Below are 16,070 nucleotides of genomic sequence, written 5' to 3'. Positions count from 1 at the left end.
CTAGTAATACTATTAACTAAAAAATAGCATGTCTCCTATGAAGGCAATCAGGAAGGTGCTGGGGCATAATTGGTTGGCTCCCATGTGTTGCACATACATGCCTGTCTCCGCAAGTCAGAGTCACTTGTTGCCGAAGAAACAAAATAGCACTGACTTGTCAGGGACTCTCTCATGAAAGCTGTCAATTTAATAAAGATTTCTTTTCAAATAGTTGGAGAACATGTAATCACAAACGAAGACCAGGTTACTTATTTGGTCTGTATTCCAAATAAAACATCTCAGGTGAAAAAATGGCATTGATCATCGATCAATCAAGTCATCACTGATTGATCATGAATTTATGTCAGAAAGGTTTTACGTTCTACATTGAAAAGTGCCCTGCAAATTAAACGTATAATTCTGACTTGTCGGTATCATACCGTTGGCGAGGACGTGGGTCTTGTTGGCCGGGCAGAAACAGAGGTTGTGGAGGGTGAGCAGCGCGGGGCGCCGATGTGGCGCCAGGTCTACCAGCCGCTCCAGGGCCCCGGTCACCTTGAGGATGCTCTGCTGGCCGTCCTCACCGAACGAGAGGCTGACCAGCAGCCTCAGCCACAGGCCCAGCAGCCCCCCGCCACCACTGCCACCGTGAGCCGCGGGAGCAGACTTCAGCCCTCCAGCCTTGAGAACTGAGACTGTCAGGAAGCCCTGCAGGAAATTACTCTGGAGGATAGAGACCAGGGGCGTCACAAGGGGGGGAAAGTGGGACTGAGTCACTAGGGCCCGAGGTGGAGGGGCCGTAATTATTTTATACTTTAGCTATTGAAAAATAGCAGATATACAAGCTCACAGCGCAGCACCGATTGCCGCGCTGCAAGCTTGTAGATCTGCTATTTTTGAAAAGTCGTGAAAATGTTCTGCAAATCTTTGAATATATGTATTCTTTTAAGCAAACATTTTTAACTAACATTTTGTTTCTAGGGGGTCCCTGGAACTAAATATTTTGAGATGGGGGTCTGTGGCACCCTGTCCAGGGTAGCAGAAACATAACATGTTTATAGTTAAAAACACCACCAAAAAGGGGATTCAATCTTTTATCCCAGGCCTAAAGGCAGGGATAAAAGATGACGGCCAAGCAGTGGCCAAATACATATAATTTTGGGGGTCCTTCACATGAAAAAGGTTTGAGCACCACTGACATAGAAACATAGGTTTTTCAAAAAACCTTAGAAGGACCCCAAAATAGTTAAAGCACAAAATAATGTGTAATAATGCGTTCCCAGTCTAAATGGGTTAAACCCCCTCCCCTATGAAGAACATTCATGGGGGGCCCGCAATGAATCCTTGTACCCAGGGCCCAGAATGTGGAGCGACACCCCTGATAGAGAGACACAAGACAGGGATGACAGACAGGGTTGAATTGGACATCATTGATGTTTACGTGTGGTGGAGATTTGAAAGCAGGAGATGTTTTTACTGTACACACCCGCACGACCCCTCATCAGCTTAGTCATCAGACAAGGTAAAAGAAGCCCAGAGGCTTATTTCCATTGTTGTCCCATAAATACAGTGGAAAAACAAAAAACTATAAAGTACATACAATTAAGAAATTCAGTTCCATGTAGTATTTAGATAACTCTTCAGAGAGGACTTAAAACTAGAATTAGATCCAATCAATTTTGTGACTGTCGGCAAACTATTCCATGTCATAGCTGCAGAATACAAAAAAGAGGCAGGGGACAAAATGTGTGGCACTCCCCCTAGTGGAGTATTTATGCACATCACAAACCTTTGAAAAATATTTGCATAAATACTTAGGTGCCTTATTTTTTATAATTCTGTGAACCATACACATTTTCAAGAACGACACTCTCTGTTTCACTCTAAGGCAATCAAGGCTATTAAAATGAGTCGGGAGAAGATGAGTTCTGGGGTGGAGATTGTGGATCAACCCAACTAATTTATTTTGGGAGGTCTGCAATTTTTCTTTTTTTTTTCTTTTTTTAATCATAGGGATACCATTGTACCATGATGTACAGGCATAGTCCTTTATCTATAAAAGTTGATATTCTGGCCAAAAACTTTACCTTTGGTTGACCTTGCGTTTTCTTTTCATTTAACGGTGTTATCAGTGTTGTGCTCGCTCACCGGTAACACCGGTAACACCGAGTACCGTTGCAACCCTAATGCATAATCTGGTATATTAAATCATATAATATGAACATACTAATTAGCCTGCATAAAACCAATCGAATCTGCCATTGCAACAAAAAGAAACTGCCTGCAGTGATATTTGTCTGCTGGCCATGCCAGGCTACATACTATTACTAATGAATTACTTATTATGATGTAGGGTTAACTACAGTATATATGCACATTGACAGTGGTTCTAGGTTATAAGTAGACTAGTTTCAACTAACCCGACAAAGATCCACTATGGATAGAAACGCTGCCTTATCACTTGCACTAGCAAAGTACTGTGGTCGATGTTTCTGTATCTATTTGTGTTGTGAGTCTGTGTTTACGCCCATAGCCAATCAGAGTGTCCAAACCTTTAGCCAATGAGGGACCAGCATTCTTGGTGATGTCACCATCAACCTGATATAAATAACAAGGTGCAAGTTGGCACCTTGACAGAGTGCCAACTTGCCCACCCACATACTGTACATGCAGACATCCCGGATCGCAGTACTTGCGCGCTCTGCTGGCACACAAGTAGGCCATACATGGCCATGAGTGCACTAGGAGCAAGTTGGCACCTCGGCAGAGTGCAGTCTACTTTGATGCTGAATAAAGAAGTCTAAGCCATAGCCTGTGTGTACGTTCCAACTTTAAAAGTAATAATCATGTATTTCACAATGTCCTGTGGTATTGGCGCAAGCCTGGTTGTTAAATTCTCACCTTTTGCAGGAGGCCCCTGCAGTCCCGGGACATGGCCAGGTTAGCCAGCAGAGAGAAGGCTAGCTTCTGGACGGGGCTGTTGTCTGCTGCTAGCCCTGATGTCAGCTTCATGACACAGTGCATGAGGGTGCTGCTGGGAGGCCCACGGCAACCTGGAGCAACACCAGCGCCGCCGCCGCAGCACAGAGAACTGCATGCTGGGAAGAGGAGGGTAAAATAAACCTGATGGGTGTTGAGTCAATAGAGAGCAAACCCACACACACACACAAACCGTACTCGCATGCATACGCACACTCCCGCCGGGAGGAAGATGTGAAATGTGTGTGTGCAGGGCATAGCGTATTACAAAGCACTTCACTATGCACAGGACATCAGAGCTGCAAGAAGGCTGCCCGCGGGACAAAGAGACAGTGAGAAGATGTCTTTGTGGTGGCGTTAACAGACAGCAGGGTGGCTGAGACAGGAAGCTTTAGCAGTGTCAGCAGTGAATAGCCACCCTGTCCAGGGTAGCAGAAACATAACATGTTTATAGTTAAAAAACACCACCAAAAAGGGGATTAAATCTTTTATCCAAGGCCTAAAGGCAGGGATAAAAGATGACGGCCAAGCAGCACCTCTGGGTCCCGGAGGCACAGCATATTCAGCACTCGGCTTTGATGACGTGTCTTCCAACGCAAAGGATTCAGAATTGCAAGCGCAGATACACAACGCCCCAAAATAGGAGGTTTTAACTAGAACTGGCAGATACAGACGAGTGTTTTGGAAACATGTTTTCATGAGCATCATTGACGCAGCTCATTACCGCTCTCGTTTGTGGGTGACCCAGGAAAGCGGAGATAAACAAGCATTAGATAATGGGAATGTTAACGAGACATTGCCTGACACTGATTGACATCGCTAATTTGAAGACACAGCACCCTGTCGAGTGCACAGCGTCTCAGGAGAGACACGGCTAGCCTGAGGGTGCACGGTGTAAATACTAATATTCAGATGCTTTTTCCGACAGGTTGCTATTCAGGCATAACGTCACGCAGAGCTGACGATGGGTGTATAATGTATTCATTCAATATGTTCTCATGTAGATCTGGCGCTGGCTGCTTGAGGGTGTTTTAGCTAGTGCTGTGAGGGAGGGCCTGTCTGGGGCTGTTGCGCCCTTTGGCTAAATGGCCATGGTGATCTTTATTATTGTATGTTTCCTCTCGATGAACAAAACGACTTCATATAAGAATAAAAATATTGGGTCTTGTCTAATTGTGAACCTAGTGTGATGTAAATCTTAGATTTGACAGGTTGTGGCTAAGACCAACTCTAGACCAAAATCTGTATGTGTTTGTACTTTGTACAGAGACATGGTAATGCCAAAGGCTCTAGGTGTGTTGATCTTAGATGAGTGAATTTTAAATCAACAATCGCAAACCAGCAGCCTGCACCTCCATTCTGCATACTGTATAGATGCAGATATATAGATAGAACTTTTCTGTGTGCAGTTTTTTTCCAAGAGCTCTTGGTCAATGAGCTCCCAGGCGATTTTCATTGGATAGCGCTTCACTGATCTTAGCAGATGTGGACTGAACACTGAACAGTGAGTTCAGAGCACGCTTCTGCATGCCAGTCTTTTTACTTTTATGTAGCGGACTAGTGTGCTGACAATAGATAGCATAACTTTTCAATATATTGAAATACATTTTTGTATCACTTGACAACAAGACAGAAACCCCGACAGCAAGACTTTGAGGCTTGTGCCTATGTAGCCAGTTAACATGTTAATGTTAGCTACTGTAGCCAGCCGAAGAACCTATGGCCTCACGTGTCGACTAGCATGCCATTCAAGTTGCAAAGCAATAGGGTTGCGAACATTTATAATATTAAAATATATATTGTTACATGTTTGTTTGTGGTTTAGAAACATAATCGACATTCAACGTAGCTAGCTCATCTTATCTGGACAAGATGAGTCTGGGATGGTGTGAAAGTGCTATGAAAATTGTGACCATTTATAAAGTACTCTCGAAAAAACAACGATGCTTCCTGTATTCAGAAACGGATTTCACCAGTGTTTGTTAGTTCACACACATGCTCACAAACACACACTCGCTCACTCACTCACTCACACACACACACCAGAGATGGGGACTCGAGTTAAAGACTCGTCACTCGAGTCGAATCGAGTGACACTTTTGGCGACTCGTCACTCGACTCGGACTCGCCCCTCAAAAACTCGTGACTTGACTCGACTCGTGCTCATAAGACTCGTTAAGTTCACGAGTCTTATGAGCGGTGCTTAAAATAAAGATTGTTCACGACGTTAACAATCTTTATTTTAAGCACTATAATGCATGACAAGCACGACAAATATTGCCTTTCCTTCTCCTTTCTTCTTTCTTTCTTCTCTGTTGCGCGGCTGCGCGCCGCTGTGCTGCTGAGTGTTGCGCACGGAGACAGCGGCGACCGCGTTGTTTTTCCCAACGTACTTAAGCGCAACGGTGGGGGCCAGCCCAGGAGCGCTTCGCTGTGTTCACTTGGACCGCCCGCAGCTCAGGGCCGTTGGGAAAACCGCAGTCTGTCTCGCAAAGCGTGGCAGACACAGCCGTCTGCATGGACCTTTCATCCTAAGATTTAAATATTAAAACGGCGAAATAAAACATATATGTTTAGCTCATCATCAGCTATTTTACTTCAGCTAACCTGGCATTTGTTCAATAATTGTATAAAATGATAGGATTATCTGTGAGAACCTGCTTATCTAACGTCGGGTTTCTCTCCAGAGCGCAGCCTCCTCTCGTAATAATATTAATAATGTTCCACTACCACCAGCTGCAGCTATATAGGTCTAATAGCTGAGCTCATTAACCCCTCGTAAGTTAACTTATTGTTTAAAGCAGTAACGTGAGGTTACCATGCCCAGTAGCCCTACTGTTACACTGCTAGAGGATTATTAAATTGTTTTTTGTATCTGTTGCGCTCGCACGTATAGGCTATTAGCCTAGTGCGTCTTTCCATGATATCTAGACGCCGACGCGCCATGACAAGGTGGATTAATAGCTTGCAACTCTGATTTTTTGGGAGCCTTATAGGCTAAACAATATAAGCCATAGTTGATTTTGAGAGGTTTATAGGCTGAACAATAAACCTACAGTAGCCTAGGCCTAGGCTGTTAGTTCAGTAGCAGCAGTAGGCAGGACAGCTGCTGCATGCAGCCTTTCAGAATAAGATTTAAATATTAAAACGGCGAAATAAAACACATATGTTTAGCTCATCATCAGCTATTCTACTTCAGTTAACGTGGCATTTGTTTAATAATTTGATAAGATAATAGGATTTTCCGTGAGACAGTGCTTTTCTAGCGTCGGGTTTTCACTTTTTTCTCCGGTGGGCTCTTCTCTTCATGATGTCAATTCCACCAGCTGCATCTACTAATTAACCCCACGTAATTATTGTTCAAAGCATTAACGTGAAGTTATGCCAAATATGCCCGTAATGTTACAGTTGTGCTGTCAGGATTCTTCACAGCACTGCAGTAACTTTAAAAAAGAAAAATAGCTTTTAAAAAAGCAGGAGGGGAGTGGAAATGAAAGGGAAAAAAAACTTTATGCTAAAGAAGTAAAAGAAAAGCTTTATTTTGGAATAAAGATTATGTTGAACCACGTTTATTTTTTTTAATTTATATCTTAACTAAAACTGCTATTGAAAATGATGCTGTATCAATGACTAAGTAATGTATCAATCCTGACATACTGTCTGTTTATATTAATACAGTAAAGGAGTGATCATGAATACAATCATGCACTTGCCAGTACAATTTAATTAATATAGTATATTAATTATACGCCGGCAACAAACGTTTACGACAGTGATGTAAAATGTATTCCCAGGTCCAATCCCCACTGAGAGTACACGTCGCTATGGTAACCAGTAGCGATACGTTTTACGGCAGTAACTGCAGTAAAGTGTTATGTTGCTTACTGTCCAGCTCTGGCGGCTTCTTCAAATAGAAAAATTGTGATTGCTTCGCAATTCCTATTAAAAACAACATTTGAGTACTTGTCTAGCTCAAGCTGTCTTAGGAAAATGTCAGTACAGATAGCTACAAAGGTCTACAAAAAGGATTTAAGTGTCAAGCAAGCAACTGAAGTGTGGCTGGTTTTGGGATTATTTTATTCATTGGATGATGATCGGACGGCCGGGGACCCTGCTACTATTGGACATAACTGCGTTGCTTCCAAGGAACTTTCACCGAGGAAGGAGAGGCAGGAGGTCTACTTCAGAGCTGTTTTCTGGGGGAAATGGATCCATTATTATTAATCGTGGAACATTTAACAGCCTCCGTAGCGTGATTGTGAGTACATACATGCATGTGTCTTTCCTAATTTAGCCTGCCATGGCTTCTGGCTGCTGCTGTAGCTGTATCTGTGAGTACCGGGTGATCATGATGCGCCATCTAACTTTTTCAGCTGGAGGCTAGATCATTATAAAAAATAAAAAATAAAGATATATATGTATATAAAGACTCGTAACTCGACTCGGACTCGCCACTTAAAGACTTGAGACTCGACTCGACTCGTCCCCCACGTCCCCCAGAGACTCGACACTCGACTCGGACTCCTCCCCCAAAGACTCTTGACTCGACTCGACTCGTGATCATGAGACTCGTGGGCATCTCTGACACACACACACACCTGAAAATGAATAAGACAACAGCCGCTGATCAAAGATTGACACTGTGTCTCTCTGAATATAAACCTAGCCTGTTTCTGTCACTCTGAATGTTCCGCAACATGTCTGCCGCTGTTCGGCCTGCCATGCATGCAGATGCTCGCATGGTGGAACGCCAGCATCCCAGGAGACACAGGGGAGGCTTTGTGACTCCCCACAGTGTCTCTCGCGACGCTCTGAAAGCTCCAGCGATGTACATGCAGTACAGTGGAGACAGCCTGGGCCCCCAGGAATCCTGACAGAGTATCTATTGTAAAAGAACAGGCAAGCTGGCGCTTGCAGCTTATACAGTGGGACAGAATGCATGTTCAGTGGTCGTTGGAAGGACAATGTGGAGCTTGGTGGGGGAGCGCGTATGACTCAAGCCGGATTGCTGACCGCAGACGGAGGCAATGGGCAGGCACGGGCCAGGCACAGTGCCTGCACAAACACACCCACACATACACTATATTGTCCCTGTCAGGCAGAAAGCTTGTATCTCCAAGTCTCAAATTGGTATGTTTTTTGTTTTTTTTGTAAATTAAAGCCCTACTTCATCATACAAAAGTGTCACGCAAAAGTAGTGAAAATAGCAGATCTACAAGCACACAGGAACAAAACGCCTCGCGATACGAGGTGTGTGCTTATAGATTGGCTATTTTCATTCGTTTTTAAAATAATAACAAAAAAAGGAAGTTTTGCACACCCAACAACGACAATGTCGGGTGTGGAAACCTTGATCATAACGGTTACTAGTAAAAAATATATATGTATATATATATATATATATATATATATATATATATATATATATATATGTGTGTGTGTGTGTGTCCAATGTAGGGTAGTAATTATTTAGTCACAAGCTCTTGTTAATGGTTTTCGTTGGTTTGGTATTTATAAACTTTCATTTTCACTTTAAACATTCTCAAAAATTGCAAAAAATAGCAGATCTACACGCTCGCAACACGTCGCATCACGATGCAGGGCGTTGTGAGCTTGCTACACTGTGGTGTGACAAAGTATTTACAAAAAAAAACCCAAAAGGTAGAAATATGCCTGACAGCAATGAATACAAACGCATGCGCACACACACAGACACACAGACACAGACACACACACACACACGCGCACACACACACACCTGCGGTGCAGTTGGCTGTGTAGACGCACAGAAGCTCCAGCACCGCCTCCATTGTGGGATCGTCCAGCAGGAGCCAAGGCCAAAGGGTATGGAGCACTTGCGTCAGGCGAGCGTCTGTGGCCGCAACCTAGTACACACACACACACAAATACAGTCACAATTTAACATACCCACAAACAGGGACGTGCAGAGAATGTTAGAGAGGCAGAGGCTGACATTTCTAAAAGGGCCTTTTGGTAAAAACATTGAAAATAGCAGACCTCCAAGCTCACAAGGCTCGCAACGCGACGCTTTGTGATCTTGGAGGTCGGCTATTTTCGGTGCTTGATACCACACTGAACTAAGCATAATCAAGTCAATAAGGGAGATGTGGCGTACGGCATGCATTTCTACACAGAGAGGGCACTTCTTTCAACATAAGATGCTGCATTCAAGTTCAGGAGAGTTTGGACAATGCAATTCTCTTGAATTTTGCCTTCAGGTATGGCATGGAAAGAGTGTATTTGCATTTCTTTCACCATAAGTAAAAACTGCATTCATGGTCTGGAGTAGAGGTCTTCGGACCTGCCCGAGATCCGAAATTACCCGCGATCCGAACCGCCCCGAGCCGGGTAACGGGGCCGTTTTCGAGCTTTTACCGCGGGGCGGGCCGGGGCCGGGGCCGTCTGCCCCGGTTCCCCGGGTATCTCCTGTTACCCGAGTGGAGCCGAGACAGGCCGAGATTGAAGTGAAAGCGAACACAACAACTGCACCAAATAGATAACGCCACACGATGGCACTAAAGATGCAGCATGTAATCTGTTGCATTGGTTGTGAGAACTGAGAAGTATAACTCACTCAGTCACAACAACACTGACTGTATCAGTTGGATTGTTATTATTATCAAAGATATTAACGTAACGTTTTGGTTAACGGTTTACAATGGAGTTGTCATTGCGTGTTGTCATGCTCTGCAGAGCAAAATGGACACTCAAAGCAGAAAGATATAATGAACAACACATGCGACAGAAAACGATAGCATTAGCATTGGCTAGCCAAAGAAGAAGGAATAAAAACATGGATTTATTTGTATTTACAAACTGTCCGCATTGACTTACTGGTCTGGGAAAAGATCATCTTTTGGCGAGAGGCACAGCGCCGCTGACAGCAACAGCAGCACCGTGGCGACGTTAGGTAAGAAATATGTCTGATACAACTCTTAATATAATAACGTTGGCATTCTTTCATTTCGGGGCGACAGGTTCGGGTCTCGGATCTCCCGTTCTGCTCGGGTTTCGGATCCAATTTTTCTAATAACAGGCGGGGCCGTTCGGATCGGATCCATCACGTCTCGGGGCTGATCGGGTAACGGTTCTCAAATTCCAAATGATAGACGGGGCCATATGGGTCCGGGTCCATTTCCCCCGGGTCCTTTTGGGTTCGGGTAGTTCAAATTGGACCCGTGAAGACCTCTAGTCTGGAGAGGGCACTTTTTACAGACTGATAAAGGGGCAGGGGCTCAAGCCCCCTTTGATGATGTGTGCACGTGCCTGCCCACAAAAGCTTATATAGGAGCAGAACCATGTGTACACACACACACACACACACACACACACACACACACACACACACACACACACACACACACACACACACACACACACACACACACACACACACACACACACACACACGTGCACCCTTGGTTAAAAGTAATAACATACAGTGTGGGGAACCTTGATTTACACTATAGCACAAACACAGATGGCAACAATCAACATCAAGTGCTACAATAGTTTGTGTCCAGTGTGCAAGGAAAGCAAAGGCCTAACAAAAAAATACCTTGGTTTCCGGTTGGCGACCGACCCTATTAAATACGTGCGACCCAAATGATTTTATTGGCATTTGGAGTGAAAATAAAAAAATAAATAAAATTAAGTCAAAATCCGACCGAGTCGATCAAAAACGTCTTACAAAAAATATATTTGTTGCGACCACATTCGCAAAGTTTAATCAAAGTTTTCTTTCGTCTAAAATATCATGTGCGCAAATGTTTTGTTTTACTATTCATGCGTCATTGCCTTCATCGCGAGGAGACGGCGGCGCACAACATAAACAGCAGCACATGCATGTCCTCCTCCAGCCAGTCGTCTGCCCGTGCAAACCACCTCCTAAAATAATTCGATTGACTACTAAAACGTTTGCAGACATAATCAAGGAGGTGAAACAGTGCCGATGTCAGTTTTCATCTGCAGCCCAACGTAACGATTGGAAGTTATTGCTCTACTTAGCTTGGGTATCCGCTATAGATGCGGTGGACGGGCCGCTTTTGGGCGTTTCGGCCGGGATTTTTCGGGCACGGAGGGGGTCCGCGGGGGTCCCCGAGCGTGGGGGACCCTCCGGGGCGGGGACCCCCTGGGAGCCGGCCCCGTCCTTCGCGGACCCCCTGGGGCCGAGCTGTGGCCTTTTACTAACATGCGGCTACATGTGAGCATCTCCGCCGTCTGCTGCTGCTTCACTCTCGCCTATCCAGGGAGTGCACAGAATTTTGGAGAGGCATGGGCTGACATTTCTAAAAGGGCCTTTTCAGACGGATAAAAATTAAGGGCTCAAGCCCCTTTTGCTGTATGTGTGCACGTGTCTGGCGACTGCGCATCTCATTACAGACTGATCATTTCAATCCCACCGTTTCTTTGCAAAAACACATTTCTTTTAGAAAACATTTGTATTCTTGTTTCTCCCAGTTTTATTGTTTTTAATGTGTAAATATGAACCATTTAATGATTTAGAAATTGGTAACTCAGGAAAACAGAATATATTAAAAAAGAAGCATATCGATCATTGCCATAGGGAAAAAAGAAAAAAAAAAAAAAAAAAAAACTACCTACCCATCCTTCCCATGAGGAAATAAAATAAAATTCCTTGCTACCCATCATGCCCACAAAAAAATAAAAAAATAAAATAAAATAAATTCCCTACCTGCTCAGCCCTAAAATGACAGCCAACCGGAACCCAATGTTTTTTGTTTAGGCCAAATGATGAAGACACAGACAGTGAGGGTAACAAGCTCATCCGCACTGCCCGCTATGCGACACGAGCGACGCAACGCCAGCGATGAAATCTCATTAAAATACATTTGTTTCAATGAGGACAACCTGACCTATCACGAGCGACAACGCGTCGTGCCGCAACGTCGTCCACCCCTCCGGTTTTCGCTCGCGGAGCCTCTATTTGAGCGAGGTTTCGCGGCGACGTCCATAGAGGTGAATGGCCATGTCGGTTCAAGTCCCAAACACTTTATATTATTTATTTATTTATTTGATTAGTTCAGGCTACGTCGCAACGCAATGGCCGACGCTCCATATGCGGACAGTATTTTGCGGGACATTGCATTGCGTCACTTGCTCGCGTGCAGTGCGGATGAGGTGTAAGGCAAACGTTATAGACTAGTTTCCAACATGGGTCGGCCTAACTCAGGGGTTTTCAGGCCAAGGACCCCTTAGTTGAGAGAGAGATGAAGCAGGGACCCCCACAACCTTTTCATGATTCCATTTAGTTTTGTCGTTTGACAGCACAATCATCAGTGTATTTTGGATTCATGTCAATTTGTGTTTTCAGATATTTAACCACTTGAACCGTCAATACTTACACCAAACCTCTTTGCCGAAAATAGCCGATCTACAAGCTCACAGCTTGTAGATCTGCTATTTTTGGCTAAAGTTCTCAGAATATAGACGCTAGGGTTCAAGTGGTTAATATAAAAAAGGCACAAAAAAAAAAGTTTTCTAGCACACAAAGATTTGGGGGACCCCCTGTGTAAGGTTGCCCGAGCGGCCAGGCTTCAAAAACAGTCGCAGGATTGTCTTTAAGGATTTTTATTTCACCCAAAACACCTTCCACAGCAGTGCAGTTCACCGGGAATTCAAATAGCCAAAAATATGACAGACCAAAAATAGAAAAGAATTGAACAGCGCTGAAAAATAAACACTCAGGCAGACACTAACATAACCCAACAGGCAAAGAACTCTCTTCGGGAAAAACCATGATCACAGCACAGCCCCGTAGCTCTCCCTTCAGGGAATGCTCTCTTGTGTCTGTCTACATCAGAACTAACTTGCCTGTCCTGTAGCCTCCCTTTAAATAAGGAGTGGGCCCTACCACAGGACACCAATTAGCCTTAACAATACTTCCATATACTTCCAAATAAACATTCAATAACCCGCAGCTAGTAAGAGTAACCTAAGCATACTACATGATGCGTTACACTTAAACTTTGGGTTAGGTTCACTTCAAAAGAATGACATTTCAAACCAACACATTACTGAAAAACAAAGGGAACCCCTTCTCCTCCACAGCACTTGGCCCATTCCTATTAACCAAGGAATTGCCACCGGCTGTGGAGAAGAGACAACTAGGGAGGTGACCACACCCCTGATTACCACCACCAATGATTCAATAAACATTAGAACATTAAAATGCATTGAAACACAAGCTTAAGAACACTAGTCCATGAACCAACCATTCACAGTAATTTCCAAAGCCGGCCGGCAAAGTTAGTCAAATGGAAAACACTGTTTAGTTGGGTGTGTGTACACTGTCCTCAAACATTGTTTCTGTATATAGGGCACGGGTTGCCCCGTGACACCCTGTAGTAACTCTGAGGACCCCCTAGTATACCCCCCAGTATACAACAATCTTTTATTGTTGTACTGACTGACTGCCTGTATGCCAAAGACAAATTTCCATTTTATGCAAAATTTGATGGACAATAACGTTATCTTATCTTATCTTAATCAAGTATAAAATCAGGCATTAAAGAAGCTAAACAGGCAAGAAACCGAGATGTAAACAGGGGGCAACGATAATTTGGCTAAATCCAGCATTTTTTAGTAAGCCTAGAGCGCCATTGACGGATTTCTTTTTTTTCTTTTACATTTTTCATAAGGTAGCGAACAGCCTCATCTGGTGTAAAAAAAGATCACTTCTCTAATCACAGTCTCACCGGAATACATGAAATAACTTATTAAAAAATGTTGATCCGTTGGCTGTCTATTTTGTTCGCGGAAACGCCCATATCTCCACTCCTGTGTTTTGCGGTGCATGTGAGAGCAACACACGGTTTCAACTTGCATAATTCGAGAACCAATGGTCAAAATCACACACTTTTTACCCCTGCGGAAACAGATATAACCTCCGTCGTTACTCGTTAACGTCGGTTGGGGGATCGATCATATCTGGAGATAAAAATGATATGACTACTTGAAAATATGGATGTGAAATAAAATCGATTTTCGACTCATGCTCATCTCGACTACCAAAAATGTTTTAATGGCTTGTTCAAAAACATTATAAACATTAATGTTTTCTAAATGGGAGAGGAACGATATATGTGTGTGTGCGCGCGTGTGCATGTGTCGGTGTCAGTGCATGCCTGCACATTCTGATCATGTGCACGGCTCGCACCATAGGGTCGCGTGCTGCTGGGTTTTGTTTTCCTCCTCCTCCTCCTCGCCTTCATGTTTGAAACGAAAGCTCACTTGGAAATCAAATGGCAGCGCCGTCGTGTGCGATGATTTTGTCAAGATTCACAATAAAACACAACACAAAGTATGTGTATCCCTCATCGTCAACAGTGATGTCAAAATCACATTAATGCAAAACAACCGGTCAGAGAGCAGTCGCAGACTTCACCGTGAAACTAGCTCTGGTCTAACGCTATGGAACAGAGCTAACCGTGAAACGAAACCTTGCCGTTGTGATGCACGGGCAGAAAAGATGATTTGACAGCCAACTCCAAGATGATAGCCAAAGATATTATTATGCCAGGGTACTATATTAGTGTTGTCGAGGGAAAAGGCTTCTTTGAGGTCATTTCTCCAACCAGAATACATTGTGCCCTGTGACCAAACGACAGTGCGACGAGAAGAGAGAGAATGCTGCTGAGGTATCCGGAACGATCGCCCCAATACACACTCGCCCCAGTTTTTTATGTTTAGGAGTACTTGGTGGATTTGATCCCGGGGCCGGGGCAACCATGTTTTGGGACGAGCGGCACATTTTGCCCTCTCATCTCAACTGCACAGCAAAAAAAAAAAAAAAGGGGTTTCTTTTTTTTTATATATAAAAATCGATAGACACATCAATTTTTGGACTCGACACGTCAACTTGCATATACTGAGTCGATTAACATCCCTATTTGGAAAGGTAAGAAAAAAACGAAAAATACCTGGCAGTGGTTAGTGGTTTCTCATTGAGTGCCAGCCTATCACCACTAGAGGGCGCCCAGTGACCAGAGAATAATAGAGATATGCTGGTAATGCATGCCCAAGCCCTGGAGCCCAAGCCCAAGCCCTACTTGCCTGAACACTTTCCTTTGTGCATGTACAGGAAGAGGATGAAGTTAGCTTGAAGTTAGCTATTGGCTACCAAGCATTTTAGAAGCCTTATTTTCGTCAACTTAGCCATGATTAAACCTTGCACACCTCATGCATGGGAAAAAAACAGAGAAGAATGAGCTCTAAAAAATCCAATGCAATCCTGGATTGCATTGGAGTGGATTTGTGCAGTTTGTTCACAGCTTTCAAACAAAAAAATCCGATTGGAAATCCGTTCAGGCATTCTTGAGATAATCGCCATTATGTTTTACATGTAATGTAAACAAAAATGGCTGCCCTGTATGTTAGATGGGGTTGTATGGGGGTGGAACATGCAAAATCGCGATTGAAATCATGTTCACCAGATTTGATGGGGTCCAAAAAAAATTCAAAAAAAAATTTTTCAATTTTTTTTTTTTTTTTTTTTTTTTTAAAAGCCGAACTTGAGTTAAGAGGCAATTATCATAGTGGAATTTAAGAAAATCACACCCAGTGTGAAGCTAGCGGCGCCTTTGAGCAGTGTTAAACTATATGAATTCTTCTGTTTCCATTAATGTCAAAGCTCTTCAACAGCGCCACTTGATCACGCAGCGGTATTGCAGCTGTTGAGTATACTGCAAACATAGATAGACATACATAGAGTACATACATGCATGCATACAGGGACATACACACTCGGTCAAGCATGGGAGCGCTTGCACCGCTAAAAAAAGTGGGGGAAGGAGAGAAAAAACAGACAAAGAGGCTTACTTTGCAGTCATCGTTGTGGTACAGAGTGTTGCGCAGGATCTCCACCATCAGTTTGACTTCTCTTAAATAGCTTTCCTCCTGGTGGCATAGACAGAATGACACAGCGACATCACCAAAAATGTGCGTACTAGTAACATTTCCTGTGAAACTTCAATTTTGTATTAAAAACATTATGTTGCTAACTTGCTATATAATAGCAACAACTAATGTGACACAGATCCTATCCCAGATCGAAAAAGGCGTATGCGTTA

The 16,070-nt window shown here is 43.7% G+C and overlaps 1 protein-coding gene across 1 annotated transcript in view; it reads right to left on the bottom strand.

Annotated features, from left to right (window-relative positions):
* The window catches only part of rttn (rotatin), a gene marked incomplete at both ends in the record, with an annotated part of 115,968 nt that overhangs the window by 4,376 nt on the left and 95,522 nt on the right, over positions 1 to 16,070 (bottom strand). The window contains 4 exons of the mRNA XM_080751722.1: positions 420 to 702; positions 2,881 to 3,077; positions 8,717 to 8,843; positions 15,820 to 15,897. Coding sequence (XP_080607848.1) covers positions 420 to 702; positions 2,881 to 3,077; positions 8,717 to 8,843; positions 15,820 to 15,897 — 685 coding nt within the window. The remainder of the gene's footprint in view (positions 1 to 419; positions 703 to 2,880; positions 3,078 to 8,716; positions 8,844 to 15,819; positions 15,898 to 16,070) is intronic.

This window comes from Nannobrachium achirus (genome assembly GCF_963921795.1).
Source record: "Nannobrachium achirus genome assembly, chromosome: 21".
NCBI lineage: Eukaryota > Metazoa > Chordata > Actinopteri > Myctophiformes > Myctophidae > Nannobrachium > Nannobrachium achirus.
Note: the sequence above shows the minus strand (reverse complement) of the source record. Positions and strands in the feature narration are given on the sequence as shown.